Here is a 15507-nt window from a genome sequence, read left to right on the forward strand (position 1 = left end):
AGATGTGAAACCATAAAAAGAAACTCAAGATTACAAGTTAATTTTAAAATACTGAAAAATAAAAGCAGATTTTTTATCATTTACGTTTCATTTCATTTATATCTTAAATAGAATATTGCATACATCAGAATATTTCAGTTGCTAGACTTCAAAGCACTGGGTTTAGGACAGTAATTAAATTCATGGTATTTCCATAAGTATTCCTACTAAGAATTCCATTTTTTAATATGCATTCAAGAAAAACATCCATGAGACAGGTTGATTTCATTTATCTAATGAAAAACAGAATTCAAAGCAAGATTAATTCTGTGCAGCATAGAATATATTGAATTAGGAAGCATGACCAGACATCAATCCTCTAACCAATACTGAAAACAAAACACAGATAATAAGATCTGCAAATTTGCATTACATTTTAGCAGTGCTGCAGAGTAACTGATGAACAGTTTTTCTCACTTGCGTTCAGCTGTCTTCATCTAACATCTATAGCTCATTTACTTTTGGATTGTGAGTTCACATACAGACAGAACTTCTAAATGAAGGCCTTATGAAGAGTGGCTGAAGGAGCTGGGATTGTTCAGTCTAGAGAGGAGGAGGCTCAGGGGAGACCCATTGCTCTCTATAACTACCTGAAGGGAGGTTGTAGTGAGCTGGGGGTCGGCCTCTTCTCTCCTGTAACGAGTGATAGGACTAGAGGGAATGGCTTCAAGCTGCACCAGGGAAGGTTCAGGCCTGACGTTAGGAAATACTACTTCTCTGAAAGGGTGGTCAGGCACTGGAATGGGTTGCCCAGAGAGGTGGTGGAGTCACCGAGCCTGGTGGTGTTCAAAGAGAGTTTGGATGTTGTGTTGAGGGACATGGTTTAGCGAGAACCATTGGTGATGGGCGAATGGTTGGACTGGGTGATCCTGTGGGTCTTTTCCAACCTTAGCGATTCTATGATTCTATGATTCTATAAATTACATTGATATTTAAAAGCATATGGGCAAACTCTGGTTATTTAAATTAGTACTATAAGCTAGAAAGCTTCTATTTCCAGGTAAAATTTTTGGAACATGACTGTGCATCTTTAATGAGATATTAACCCACGTTAAAGCAAAAGATGCTATCCTGGGACACACTCTTGTTTATAGTTCCCTCTGCTGGCTACCAATAAAAGAGCTCTTAACAGTTATCACAAAAGCAGCATCTGAATTTTTAGATTTTCTTCCAGCCCTGACCCTTAAAAACCTGCTTTTCTTTGTCTCAGCCCACTCCCCACTGCTGCTGCTCTCCATGGTGCAGCTGGATGCTGCTAACTCTCTATGTCTAATTTCTGCCATTCAGAATCTGGCTTAACCTCTGGAAGTTCATCAGCCAAATTCTGACTGTGCAACTCACTATCATAGAATCATAGAATGGCTTGGGTTGGAAGAGACCCCAAGGACCATCACGTTCCAAATCCCTGCCACTTATCTTCAATTTTTCCAAACCATTTATTTACATGTATGCACCCTATGGGTAAAAATACTTCATTTTCCAACATCCATGTTGATTTTCTCGTTATTACTTTAATAAAGTGGATCTGTATAAATAACTAATTATATTTAAAAATAAATACATAAAAAAAAAAAAAGAATTATCTGAAGCAACTGCTACTTATGTGCTGGATCAGCTCAATGTCAGAATGTAATGGCTTTTTCACCATACCAACTCAAATGATTTGTAACTGCAGAGCAGTGACAGGAGGGAGAACCACTGACAGCTGTAACACAGAAGCACAGTAAAGGAGACCTTTGGCCATGAGTATGTGCTGTTTCTTTCCATGCCTACAAGTTAAGAGCACTATAATAAGGCAAAACAAAACATTCTTTTAATGCACAGACAATGAAGGGCAACTGTCTTCAGTTCACACACACTGAATATTTGGTAGTACTTATCAACCCACTACTTACCACCTTAGCATAATACAAACACAAGTTTCTATGTATTCCTTGATAGGGGACTATATTAAGAAAATATTATAAATCTCACAGTTACTGTTGTCATTCATGACAAATAATACCATTTTAAATAATATCTAGGCATTTAAATAACTTTCCTCGAAAGCTCTCCTAAGGGCAGATTTCCCAAAGCCAATCCCAAGGCTGCTCAGCTACTCCCCCTCCTGGATCAACCCAGTATCTGTCTACCATATGAATTCCAGGTATTACTATAAAGTTTCATTTATGCTCTTTTCTTTTTCCCTTTGACGTGAACACAACAGCTTTTTTTTTTTTTCCTTTCATGTTTTGAAAGGTTTAGCACACAGAAAATGCACAACAGCCAACTGCAGGCTGGTCTGCAAGGCTTCTATTTAACTAACTCTTCCTTTCTGCATCCATTTAACACTTGATAAAAATACACTCATAGCTTCAAATTTATTCTTACTCCTTACTTTTATCCTTACTCTCAGACACAGGGTCTGATTTTTGGGTGGTTGGACTCAGTGATCCTTATGGGTCCTTTCCAACTCAGGATATTCTATCATTCTGTAAGCTTTGCAAACTTTGGTGGTGACCTTTTTTTTTTGGCCATTCAATGGTCTTGATACAGAGAGCAATAGTCTGTTCGACATTTTGTAACAGTGATTTCCATTTGTTTTCAGCAGAAAATAGACAGCATGAGTGGATGACATGGTTGACAACTGTCAGCTGTGCCTTGGAAAGAATTCCCTAAGAAAACACAAGAACATCCATGTCTTATCTATAATGTTTTCCAAAGAAAATAGTTTCAAGATCTGTGTTCTACATCCCAAAAAAACAGGAAATCTAAATGCAATAGATTAATTTTTTACCACAAATCCTTAACAGTTGCATATTTTCACCATTTTCTCTTACTCCCAGTCCTGCACAAATCAACACAGCATCTACCCAGGAGTAATTTGCTGCGGATAGAACCAGCTTTAAACCTAATGACTCTCCAAAATCCCACAGACTATCCAGAATCAGCAGATGCCATGGAGAGCAGTTCTGCTAACAGCATCTCTCGCTTTTACCCTCATCATCTGCATCTCTTAACCCTCATCATCTGCAGCACCCTCATCACCAGAAGCACCTGCTGAAGTGTAGAGACTGTGCTTTCCTGTCACAATTCCAAAAAAAAAATGAAAGGAAGAAGTTCCCCCAAAATTCTTTTTGGATAAAAGCCCTCGGCCTTTGTAGGTTTTGATGTGCTGTGACTACTGCCTCTCCTGCTTACCAGCAATGATCTCACCGTGTCTTTGTGTTCTTTATGCCCACATGAGTTTCCTACATATGAATGCTGCATCACAGAGTCACAGAATGGCCTGGGTTGGAAGGGACCCCAAGAAGCATGAATCTCCAGCAGCCCCGCCACAGGCAGGGCCACCAACCTCTACATTTAATACTAGACCAGGCTGCCCATGGCCCCATCCAGTCTGGCCTTGAGCACCTCCAGGGACGGGGCATCCTGTGTCAGCACCTCACCACTCTCATAGTAAAGAATGTCCCCCTGACATCTAACCTAAATCTTCTCTCCTTCAACTTCAAACCATTTCCCCTTGTCCTGCTGTTATCTATCCTTTCAAAGAGTTGACTCCCCTCCTGTTTATAGACTCCCTTTAGGTACTCAAAGGCTGCAATTAGTTCAGCAGCTGCCTCTGAGACACGTGGGCAGGGATCACCATTTTCTATGTACAGCACCTACCACAGCACGCTGTCCTGAGCTGTCACTGAGGTTTCTAAGCCTTACAGTGATGATGACTACTACAAGAAGTAGTATGTGAGTACAATGTGTTAAAAAAATTCCAAGAAATACACTAATGTTGTCTTGATTTGTTGCCACAGAATGTTATTTCCCAGCCTCATCCTTGCAGTACTGAAGATCTATTCTTCACTGAGTATTCAAATTACACTAACATTTACATTTTACATTCTCCATGACACCTTGCTCAAATGTTGCTGCAGTATTATAAATGTTACATATTATCATTTCAGATCTACCTCCGATGGAAGACTACACCATACACCGCGTGCACTTTGGCAAAGCCAGTGAAAGCCTGCATCCTCAGGAAGAGCTCCAAGTAGGTGGGCTGCAGTCTAAAGCAGCACCGATTCCAAAATAGACCCACAAGTGTGGCAAAACTATTGTCAGCATTGTCTCTTCTGGAGGCTCACGAAGTCTGGCCTACAGTTGCTATCCCTGTCAGCACAAAAGGAAAAAGGAGGGTATGTGAACCATGAGGCCTGGCCATCACCTTCAGTCCTCTGCTATCCCTGACCAGACGCCTGACTTCTCTCACAAGCTTCTCCATGTAATCCCTGACCCTCCCATTTCTATTCCTAAATGTGTAGCAAACTATCCTTCAAAATTCAACTGAGTCATACGGCAGAAAAACAGTGATCCAGTTCTGCATCCACATTTAACTTAAACATTGCACGAACACAGCTACAGTGAAGTCATCCTAAGCATACAACTTGCAGGATTTCATTTTGCCTGATGTTTTATGGTTATCGATTAAAGTAAATCTGGATGAGATCTGAAAGAGGGAAATCACGCAGGAATGAAAGAATCCGACGCAGCAGGGAATCCCAAGTTATTTGGACATGACTATCTGGGTACCCACTATGTGTGGATCATGTCCAAAACACAACAGAACCATAAGTGACTTAAGCAAATGTCCACTTTGGAACTCCATAACCTTCTTAATTTTGAGAACGTTTAGGTAAATGCCTATAGAACTCAGCTTAGCTTTGGTGTGCCTTAATATCAAGGCCAGTATCATCTCATTTATCTCCATACAAAGCATACTGGAGCCTCATAAAAAAATGACAATGACAAAAAAAAAAAAAAAAATACTTGTAGGCATCAGTGAACACCAACACCTAAGAAACAAGGGGAAAAAAAAAAAAAAAAAAAAAAAAGGATGAAAAGATCTTACAGAGACTGATTTTATAACTAGATCTTTCCCTTAAGAACCCTCTTCAATCTGAACCTTAATTATTTCATTTCAGTGTCACCTTCTTTTGGTTTTCTGAGCTTTAAAAGTAAGCAACCCAAAAGGAATGATCAGGAGGTTCTCAGGAGTGCTCAGTCTGCCCGGAGTGCTGCTCTGTCATTATTCTAATTGGGTCAGGATTTCCTTATGAATGTTTCCATGGAAATCCTGGCTGTAAGAGCTGCCTCCAAGTGGGTCTATTTTGGTACCTGAGGACTATGAGGGAGCCTCTGAAACTGCTCTGTGCATCATCTTTGTTCAAGGAGACTGAAACACGGGTGCTAGGTAAAATGGGAAGAAACCAAACAAATATAACAGAATGGTGAAGAATCCTAAAGCCAAAAACGCAAATCGTTTGCCACAGCCCGTCACGCTGTGACACAGTCCCACTCCCCAACACTTCACGAAGCTTCTTTACTCCTGTCCCAGCACGGCACCCGAGACGCGGCCCACGTCCGCCTGCGTCAGGCCGCGCAGAGGCCGTTACCTCGTAGATCTGGAGGAGGCTGTGCCGCCTGAAGTAGGCGCGCAGCTCGGGGCCGCCGCCGCGAAGGGCCGCCATGGCCGCGCGGCGTCGCGGTCGCGTAGCAACGGGCCGGGACGGAGGCGCTGCCCCGGGCCTGCCGCCCCGCCCCGCCCCGCCCCGCCCCTTCCACACACGCGTTGGTTCACCGTGAAAAAGCGAGGGCAGGGAGTAGCCCTTGGTGTATGTCTGTGCTGGGAGAGGGACTGTGGTGTCTCCCGGTTTGGTCAGCGCTTACGCGTGCCCCTGGGACACGTATTTCCAGCACGTATATAGCGCTGTGCTTCGTTAAGACTTCGGTACTTTCACTTCGTTGTTGCTGTAAAAACAAGCCGAAGCAGGAGCCGAGCCCCGACCGCACCGGGCGGGCTCACAGCCCGGGCCGGACCCGCAGTCCTCAGCACGGCGGGGCGGTGCCGGATGCTGCAGCGGCTTCCGCGGGCGGGGAAGATGGGAGAGTGGCGCCGTCTGAGAGCGGCCGTGCTCGGGCTCGTGCTCGGCGCCGGCGCCTACTACTGCTACTGCCTCTGGCGGCGGGCGGCGGGCCGAGGGCGGCGGCGGGGAGCGCCCCGCGTTCCGCCCTCAGGTGAGGAGGAGGAGGGGCGGCGCGGTCGGACTGGCTGCGCGGGGCTCCCGCTGCCGCAGTGAGCGCCGAGAAGGCCCGCGGCTGCGGGGCGGGCGAAGGGGCCGGAGAGGTTCTGGAGTTTCCTTCTCTGGAGAAATTCAAAACCCGCCTGGACGCTTTCCCGCGTGACACAACGTAGGGAGTAGGTGGAACAGGTGGTCCCACCCCTGCGGTTCTGTGATTCTGTGATCCTGATAGAGCGGCCTTTCTCTGTTCACCGCGGGGCTCCATCACTGAGCAGCACCGTTCCTTACATCCGGGCTGTTACTTTGTCAGAGGAGCGCAGCATACGGGCACGATGTCACCAGCATGATTTCTGCAAGCAGCAGTCTGCAAATCAGAGGGCTTATTTACTTTCCCTCCAATGTCCAGACAGATCTTCACATTTCATCTTGTGGAACACAAGAAAAAAGTTAACATTTGGTGAATATTCTCTGTAATTTTGTAAGGGAGGTTTGCTGTTAATTAACCTCAGAGAAATGTACCCCAAGCTCTTGTTACATATACCTTTTTTTTCCTTCCTTTTGTACTTTGAGAAGGAGTAGTCACGGGATTCAGGAAAAGGGATGAAAGTTGTGCTGTGGTAAAGCAAAATCTTTTTGCCATTATATGGTTGTTGGGTACAATCAAACATAGAACATGTAATGCGTGTGGCCAGCAGGTCGAGGGAGGTGATCCTCCCTCACTGCTCTGCCCTGGTGAGGCCACAGCTGGAGTGCTGTGTCCAGTTCTGGGCTCCCCAGTTCAAGAAAGACAGGGAACTGCTGGAGAGAGTCCAGTGGAGCATCATGAAGATAAATGGGGGCCCAGAGCACCTCCTGTATGAGGAAAGGCTGAGACTTGGGGCTGTTCAGCCTGGAGAAGAGAAGGCCGGAGAGGGATCTTATCACTGTACATAAATATCTGAACTACAGGAGTTAAGTCACGGGGGGCAAACTCTTTTCACTGGCGTGCAGCAATAGAACAAGGGACAATGGGGAGAAACTGGAACAGAGTTAAAACTCAACTTGCTAAGACAGCATTAATTGCTAAGTGAAATGTCTCAAACTTGCTATTATTTTATTTTTAAGCAGTGATGGAAGAAATTCCTCCATCATCCCACAGCATGGATGCAGATGCTCTACAGAAGCTTATTCACTTGCTGAAGGCCACAGATGATCCATTAATTCAGGAACAAGCTTTAATCGCTCTCAGTAACAGTGCCACCTTCTCTGTAAATCAAGTAAGTGTTGTTCTGTGGAAAACATCAGCATTTCACTACCAATCAGTATGGAAAATGAAGGGTACTGTTTTGCTTAAGAGTGTCAGAAGACTGAGAGCTGAGTTAACCTGTGTTCTAAATCTTGTGTTTTATGTTTATGCCTTAATTTCCTGCTAGTCCAAAGAATGCAACCAACCAGCCTCACAAGAATTATCTGTGCTTAATGTTTGTATACATTAAATGCACTTAAAAGTGCTGTAAATATATATTTTTTGTTGCCTTTGGTTTTATGATGTTAATTAAAGGGTTGAATTTGAGACAAGTTAAATAATCTTAGGATCCAATCTGAAATCTACTGAAATATTTTAAAGTAGCTTTTATGTTTATAGAGCTGTGTGCCATTTGCAGCAGCTTCCCTGCCATTCAGCTCTCTTTGATTCGGTTGGAAATATGATGCAGAAAAGCTTTGGCCCTAAGCAAGACTGTTGATAATTTCAATTGAATTAATATATTCCAAGGCAAAGTGCAGCTTAGTGATTACATGTCTTACAATGAACAAGCTGTATCAAATCCTTCTTCAATTTAGCACAAGCAAAACATAACGGATATTATCCTGCCTGCTTTAGGAGCTTGACGAATTTGCAAGCTCTTCAAAAGTCTATTATTTTATGAGCAACTCTTCAGAAGGATGGATGCTGTTGGTGTCTGTCAAATGAAACTGCTTTCCAATGTGATTTTGATACTATGAGCTGGTGGCAGTTTTAAAATAGATACCATAGTTTGTTTTTGTATGCAATCATAATACAAAAAAATAACAAACTAACACTTCAAACAGAGTAATCTGTTCTGAAAGTCTTCATTCACACAGTTCCCTTTGCACAAAAACAAACTTTGAGTCAAGCCTTCAGCATTTAATTTAAAATTTGCAATGATCTTATTGAGTACCTTTTATATTTCAGGATATAATTGGAAATCTGGGTGGCCTTTCTGTAATTGGAGGGATGCTCTTGGATTGTGCTCCCGCAGTTAAAGAAAAAGCACTAAATGCACTTAATAATTTGAGTATGAACATTAAAAATCAGGAAGAGATACAGGTAAGTTTATTACAGGGAACAAATAAAAGTAACTGAGGCACAGGAAATAGTATGGGGCTTTCAGCATATTTTTAAAATATGAGGGAGGATGCTAAAATGTTTTGCAGTTAAACATGAGAGTCATCAGCTGTAGGTGATCTGCACACCCTAAGGCCAAACGGATAACTGAATGCATTTGTGTCACTGGCAATTCATTTGTTGAAAAAGCACCAAGGAAACTAGGCAGCCTGGATTTGGCTTTCACCAAGTGCTGCTAAACAGAGATACTGCTGCTAAGTTTATAGGGAAATAATGTGAGGCAAGGTTCAGTCTGGAGAAGAGGAGGCTCAAGGGAGACTCATTGCTCTCTATAACTACCTGAAGGGAGGTTGTAGTGAGCTGGAGGTCGGCCTCTTCTCTCATGTGACTAGTGATAGGACTAGAGGGAATGGCTTCAAGCTGCACCAGGGAAGGTTCAGGCCTGACGTTAGGAAATACTACTTCTCTGAAAGGGTGGTCAGGCACTGGAATGGGCTGCCCAGAGAGGTGGTGGAGTCACCGACCCTGGTGGTGTTCAAGGAATGTTTGGATGTTGTGTTGAGGGACATGGTTTAGCGAGAACCATTGGTGATGGGTGGATGGTTGGACTGGGTGATCCTGTGGGTCTTTTCCAACCTTGGTGATTCTATGATTCTATGATTGTAAGATGATTTCTAAATATCCCCAGAACATCAGTAAGGTTGTGTAATAAGGTGGGTAGCATTCTGAGCCTTGCATGATTCCCCAAGCAAGGGAACTGGAGGAGAAAATGGTAATCGATCCCTTGGGCTTGTCTGTGACCCACTTCTCAGTGTGGTGTTTTACTCTTAAAAGAACTGTCTGTAACAGTGGTAGTAAGTCCTGCTGATAAATACAGTAGATGGTACAGATGAGATGGGACCAGCCATCAAAAAAAAAAAGCCTCTTTTGGCATTATATGATCAAGAAGTGTCCAAACAGTGAGCTTACATGCAGATTTGAAGATTTTTGGAAGCTTTTTCATCAGCTTGATAGAAAGACATTTTGATTATACATTGTCATTTATAGCATCTTTAATGCTGAGCAACTTTTTTTTTAAAGTAGTGCCTGCCCACGGCAAATATTTATATAGACATGTAGGTAGAAAACGACTCCTTTGATGAAGGCAAAGTCATTTTTTTCATAGTCAAAGCTTCAAAGTTCACTGTGTGGCGTCATTCAGAAGAAAATTGGGTAGATAACAGTTGTGAGTATCAGTTGTCATCACCATTCCCAAGAAGTACTCCAGTGGATGGGCCACATAATTGGAAGGAAGGGTTTCATTCCAAGCCTTATCCTTGGCTTCTTCTGAACATTTATGACCTTAGTTGCTTTAAGTAGGTGATTTTCAAAGTAACTCCTTGGAGCAAATGTGCCACTTCTGAGATGGTGTCAAAGCAATTTGAGTTCCCAGAGTAATTTATGCTTCAGGAAATTTAGGGAGTGTAAGTCTGGACTGTCTGCTTCTATCAGGCCACAGTATTTGTATGTATTAAAGCTGAAACAAAATAAAGTTCTTGTTTCTAAGTGCCGTGATCGGATTATGTATTCAACAAGCAGTGTTCAGTAGGTATTTATGTTCCTGTTGCTAGACTGTTGATGCTATTTCTGAATAGAAAATCTGCTTGTCTCAAAGAAATATCTTTTCATCCTTTTTTTTTTCCAAGGTATATATTATGCAAGTTTGTAAGAACATTGAATCAGCTCCTCTGAACTCTGATCTGCAGCTAGCTGGACTCAGATTGTTGACGAATATGTCTGTTACCAATGCCTATCATTATAAGATGATAAACAAGATTCCATGCTTTCTTCATTTGCTTTCAGAAGGATCTGAAAGGACACAGGTATTGGGTACTGCATTGTTATAAACCACTTATGAAGCTGTTTTACTTGCCTCCTTTCTACTGTTTTTGTAACATGGTTTAGAGTGTGCTTAGAAAAACAAGTATTTATTGGCGATAGCTGATGGTCCCTAAAAAATGTGAAATGTGTGTCTGTATTACTTACTCCACATAAATTCAGGAAGAATGGAGAGAGGGAAAGAAGAGAATCTTGATAGTACAATCACTGGGCTAGAGCTGTAGCTAGCAAAACCCTATTGCGTGCACAGTTGTTGCTCTCTTCCTTTACTACAGCAGCTCTAGAGTTCTGCTTACCAAACACTGCAATTGCACGACAGGGCAAGGAAGATGCATTTGAAAGGCTTCATGGATGCATGAACTCCTGGGATATTCCATCAATATCAATGCACTGAATTGTTCTACCAGATCAAAAATAGTTTTCAGAAATACCAAGTTCCACTAAAGTTACTAGATATACTTTACTGAAGTACAATAAATAGTATTTAGCCTTTTTCCAGTGTTTATATAGAAGATTAGTGCCACAAAGTCCAGGAAAGGACAAAGCTGTATTTTCTGTGTGCTTCTGATCACATTTTAAGTGCTTGTTGTTTATTTTTTTCCTCTGAATGCTGCTCCTTATTGCTTATTCTTTAGATTAACATCTCCTTTCACTGTCTCACCTCCTGCCTTTAAAATACTAAGGAAGTTCAGTCCTACATCTAAAACATACATATAAGCCTTGCTGATGCAATTGTCTGAAAGCTTTAATCTGGAGAAAAGCCATATTTTATAATCTTTTTCCATGTTAAAAAAAAAAAAGTCAGTGCAGACTATTCGGGAGTCCTTACAGTCTGCTGACAACGTTAAAATAATGTTTGATTTCATGACTTTCTTTGCTTTAGTGAACAATACAGATTCTCTGAAAGAAGGTGAGAATTTGTTTGGAGATTATCAGAATAAAGGAAACCAGAAGATAGTGGACTACATTAAAAAGTGGTGGGGTAGAGTGACATGACAAAGGTGCCAGGGAGCACTAATGTCTGCTCACACATTCTGCTTCTGGAGACTGCAATGATCATGCATGTTCCTCATTTCAGATACAAGTTTTGAAAGTCCTGGTGAACTTGTCTGCAAACCCAGCCACAACAAGACATTTTCTCAAAGCTCAAGTAAGATTTCAGTTTTTTTTGGTTTTTTTTTTTAGCATTTACTTATGTATATGTATGTAGATGTACACATGGAATACATTTTAATTCTTCTAATCCAAGTATATACGTAACTTGGAAGTAAAATTTTAGCAAGTACCTGGTTCACATAAGTAATTAGAAGTATACATTCTTTCACAGGTTAGCCTTATAGCTGTATTCCAGATTACATTACTTGCAAATGTACAGGACATATGCACTTGAAGGCACTTGGTCATACTTCCTGTATAATATTCCAGACCACAGGATCACAGATAAGTTTGGGTTGGAAAGAACCTTATAGATCATAGAGTTCCAGCCCCCTTGCCACCCACCAGGGCCCCAACCAGCCTGACCTTGAGTATTTCCAGGGAAGGCCTACCCACAGCTTCTCTGGGCAGCTATGCCTGTGCCATACTGCCCTTATAAGACTTTTTTTCCTAATGTCTAATCTAAACCTCTTCTAGTTTAGAGCCAAATAGTGGTAAGTTGGAGAAGCCCGTTCTCACTTTCCCTTTTCAATTGCTAACACACCTAAGAAAATCAAATTCCACCAAAATCCCCATCTCTTTATTCAAATGCATCCATAAATCTTTTTCTCTAGGCACTATGAATTAACTTTTCCTATGCATCACTTGTCCCGTTGGCTAACTTTCTGATACTTCCCACCACTGGCTTAGAATACACATTTATTTCAGTTACAGCCTTTGCTCGTACTAAAAACAAAAGGTTTGGGGCTGGACCAGTTCTGCATCTTCTTCCTCCTCACTAAAATATGTCCCTTAAAACATGCAGTGGCTGGTTTAAAAATCAAACTTTTCACTTCTGAGGTATTTCCCAGAAGCAGAGCTAGTCTAGGTACTACTGGATTTTCATGTCTAAAACAAGATTACGGTAGGCGTATGTTCAGCCCTCTGTTAAAAGTGTATCCTGTTCAGTTCTGTCAGACATGTTAACAAACACTCAGATCACCACAGAAGGCAAAGGTAACGTTATTTGAAGAAAAGCAGGCTCTCTTACAGACAGACAGACAGAAAGCTTCCAGACCACCATACTGTATTTTAGAAACTGAAAGTATGAAGTATTAATTAGCCTATGACACACATCTTTTCAAGAGAGTAAACATGAATGCTGTGCAGGTTTCCTGCACAATATCTCAGCATATGTAGTTGTGGTATTTCATGTTTTCTGACTTAGGTTGTTTAGGTGCAGATTTCTTCTTTTCCATTTTTTAAAGTTTAATTTAACTAGATGTAACTGCTGATTAAATATGGATGATTTATTTAATGTCCCAGGTGCCATCACTGCTGTCATTCTTTGACAACTGTATAAACAGAGATATTCTGCTTAGAGCCCTGGTATTTGCAGCAAATTTGAAAAAGAACGTGAACAATGAAGATGGCATCACGACAGAGGATGAATACAGTGAAGATTCAGTTTTCTCCATGCTCTGCAGGGATTCTGCTGCATTTGCTCAGAAGCTGGCATCTTTACTGCATCACCCTGACACAGACGTGAAAGAGCAAGTTGTGAGAATATTAACACAATAGAATTTACTAGTGACTGAAAAATATCTCATCTTAATATGAGATAAAAAATGCTGAATATTGTTCTTGGCACAAATCAATTGTAAGAGACTCTATATTAAATACACTGGAGAGTATAACAGATTTCTTGTAAAAAGAAAGATAAGGAACCGGTTACTTAACACTGAGAAACCACTCTGGTATATGGAAACAGAGAGAGGCACATTTTAAAGCATGAAAGCTTTTAGATGTACAGTGAACATTTAAAACTCATGAATAAAGTCTATCTAAATGTTCTTAAGGTCAGAATTTTTGTGCCTTAGATATTTATAGCTATTGAATAAGCATCTATATAATGATGCATTAAAGATTCAGCAATCAGAGCTTAGTTGTTTACATTTTATTACTCTGATACCTGTGAAACAGCTGCAGGCAAATATTAAAATCTGAAAGACAGTGTCAAACTATCACTGACTTTCATGCAGAAACAGTATTTTCAATGAAAAGTGCATATTAAAATTATGTAGTCATGTGTACTTTCACCTATCTACTCAGAATGTTTTCTATGTTTAATACATCTATTCCATTTAGTTAAACTGCAGGGCAGTCAGACAACATGAAACATTTCTATACTTTAACAAAAATCAAAGGGCTTTTTATCTCCCTTAGGTGACTGATAGTTTTACATGAAAGTATACATACTTCTCAAATTATATTACTGTCAAAAAATCTATAAATGAAACTCTGTATTATCTTTGTTAAAAGAAGCCAGGAAGAGCAGTATCAGGCACACTTTTACAAAAACTTCCCATTCTGTAGCAGCCCTCAAACCTGCTTGGAGAGGCTCTATGAGAGCTGATGGAGAGTTCTATTCCTGGAATGTTATCAGAACAAGTCCTTCTGTTGAGTTAGCCCCCATAAATTTTCAATCATCTCTGCAGCATTAATTTGAAGTTAAATGGAATATATCAAAACATTGCAAAGGAAACTGAAGGAAGTTTCATTGATGAACAAAGAACGTGTAGTAGAAAATACTGTACACTAAAACAAGACTACGAAAACTTCCGGAATGCCACATTATGGATATACCTTGTACTATTTAAGAGAAATGCGTTACCTAAACTGTTACCAGATGCTTCATCTTTAACTTAATACATACCTTCCACTGTTCATAAAATACCTTTTTCTTTCTGTATATTCACTAGATATTTTACTTATTTTCAGTAGACAAATAGATAAAAAGCTGCAAGAAAAATATGACCTGGAAAATACAACAAATCAAAATATCAACAACCCTGATCAATGAACAGGTCAAGCCAGTGAATCTATACAGGTATTTTTAGCTCAACAGGAATACCATTAAGGCAGAAGTACACATTAACGTGAATCCTGAATAGAACTCTCAATGACTGCACTTACAGTGGGCTTTTCTTTCTCCTTCCCATTGGTCCAAAACCAGTCCATTTTGCAATATGCAAATTGTAATATAATCACTTAATATTTTGCTTGTTTATATACATATGTATATATACATATACATTATATATAATATTTTATATAGATATATACATATATTATATATTACATTAATATATAATATATAAAAATGTATATGTGTATATATTTTTTATTCTTTTGTATTTAGCAAAGATAAATAAAGTCTGGGTCTGACCCTGAAGAGTCACTTATTCCACCTTTGTTTTCTAAGACAAGAAGATATCAGTCTACTCTTGATACATCATCTGATTTTATCAACATTTCCTTTCTTAATCTCAGCAATGGAGATGCCCCGATGTTCCCCTCTACATTCTCCAACCTAAAAATCAGTTGACATCATCTTTTGAATAATTACAGTTTCTGTCAACTGCCAAAGGATATGAATGAATTCAAATGACCATTGCCTTCTTTATCTAAAACACCAGAAAACTTATTGCATTGTTGCTTCAGTCTTCTTCTTCTGGTCTATATCTATTTTAAAATCTTTTCTTCACAGAAAAATACTGCTGAGGTATTTTGAAATAATGCAAGACTGGCCAATATGTCTTCATGAAAGGGTCTTAATTTTTTTTTGTTGTTTTTAATCTCCTGCCCCAAAGCTGGTGGGATCTTATCAGCACCAAGCAAAACAGCTGTCACTGTCCTACACACAAATACTGTAAATGAGTACATCTAAACCAAAACATATGCCATTACCAACATGTAAGGCTCTGATGCTTGTGACATAGTACTCTGATATCTTGCTGTTTATCTACATATAATGGGTACTCCTTCCGTTTCATTTTTTTCCTTTCTAAAATACAGAATTTTACAGAATGCAATCTAATAGTTCTTTCATTTCAAGACAATTGATTTTTAATAAAGTCCTCCAAAGATATCCAGCAACTTGATCTCCTTCAAAATATTACACGTAATAGACACTACATATCCAAGTCATTACTGAAGCTATTGTGTAAATAAAAGGCCCAACACAGACTTGGTCTGAAACATCCTTGCAGAAAT

At 40.3% G+C, this 15507-nt stretch overlaps 2 protein-coding genes across 8 annotated transcripts in view; one reads left to right on the plus strand and one right to left on the minus strand.

Annotated features, from left to right (window-relative positions):
* The window catches only part of FBXL13 (F-box and leucine rich repeat protein 13), a 78655-nt gene extending 73101 nt beyond the window's left edge, over positions 1-5554 (minus strand). For 2 of the 4 annotated variants that reach the window (XM_040665751.2, XM_415966.7), the window contains exon 1: positions 5466-5554. In XM_040665751.2, the coding sequence (XP_040521685.1) occupies positions 5466-5540 (75 nt within the window). In that variant the 5' untranslated portion in view covers positions 5541-5554. Of the gene's footprint in view, positions 1-3983; positions 4183-5187 lie in introns of all 4 variants that reach the window. The other 2 variants (XM_040665770.2, XM_040665763.2) reach the window with 2 other exon arrangements.
* A 78-nt stretch (positions 5555-5632) lies between these two features.
* Positions 5633-14686, plus strand: ARMC10 (armadillo repeat containing 10). Of its 4 annotated transcripts, none has more exons than XM_040665808.2 (6): positions 5633-5800; positions 7200-7348; positions 8287-8421; positions 10125-10301; positions 11396-11467; positions 12778-14686. In XM_040665808.2, the coding sequence occupies exons 2-6, from the start codon at positions 7202-7204 to the stop codon at positions 13030-13032; spliced, it is 786 nt and encodes a 261-aa protein (XP_040521742.1). In that variant the 5' UTR covers positions 5633-5800; positions 7200-7201; the 3' UTR covers positions 13033-14686. The 4 variants fall into 4 exon arrangements, with proteins under 4 accessions (XP_040521742.1, XP_040521716.1, XP_415964.4 ...); XM_040665782.2 differs by lacking the exon at positions 5633-5800 and adding an exon at positions 5914-6087 and having other exon boundaries at positions 7197-7348; XM_415964.8 differs by lacking the exon at positions 5633-5800 and adding an exon at positions 5914-6087.
* Positions 14687-15507: the final 821 nt, after the last annotated feature.

The sequence above is a fragment of the Gallus gallus genome, chromosome 1, assembly GCF_016699485.2.
Source record: "Gallus gallus isolate bGalGal1 chromosome 1, bGalGal1.mat.broiler.GRCg7b, whole genome shotgun sequence".
NCBI classification, from domain to species: Eukaryota; Metazoa; Chordata; class Aves; order Galliformes; family Phasianidae; genus Gallus; species Gallus gallus.

Bases quoted from the DNA above. Each gene is read 5' to 3' on its own strand.
- ARMC10 (XM_040665782.2), top strand. From the start codon at position 5,922: ATGCTGCAGCGGCTTCCGCGGGCGGGGAAGATGGGAGAGTGGCGCCGT. The intron at 8,422-10,124 runs GTAAGTTTATTA...TTTTTTTCCAAG, and splicing joins AAAATCAGGAAGAGATACAG to GTATATATTATGCAAGTTTG. The intron at 11,468-12,777 runs GTAAGATTTCAG...TTAATGTCCCAG, and splicing joins GACATTTTCTCAAAGCTCAA to GTGCCATCACTGCTGTCATT.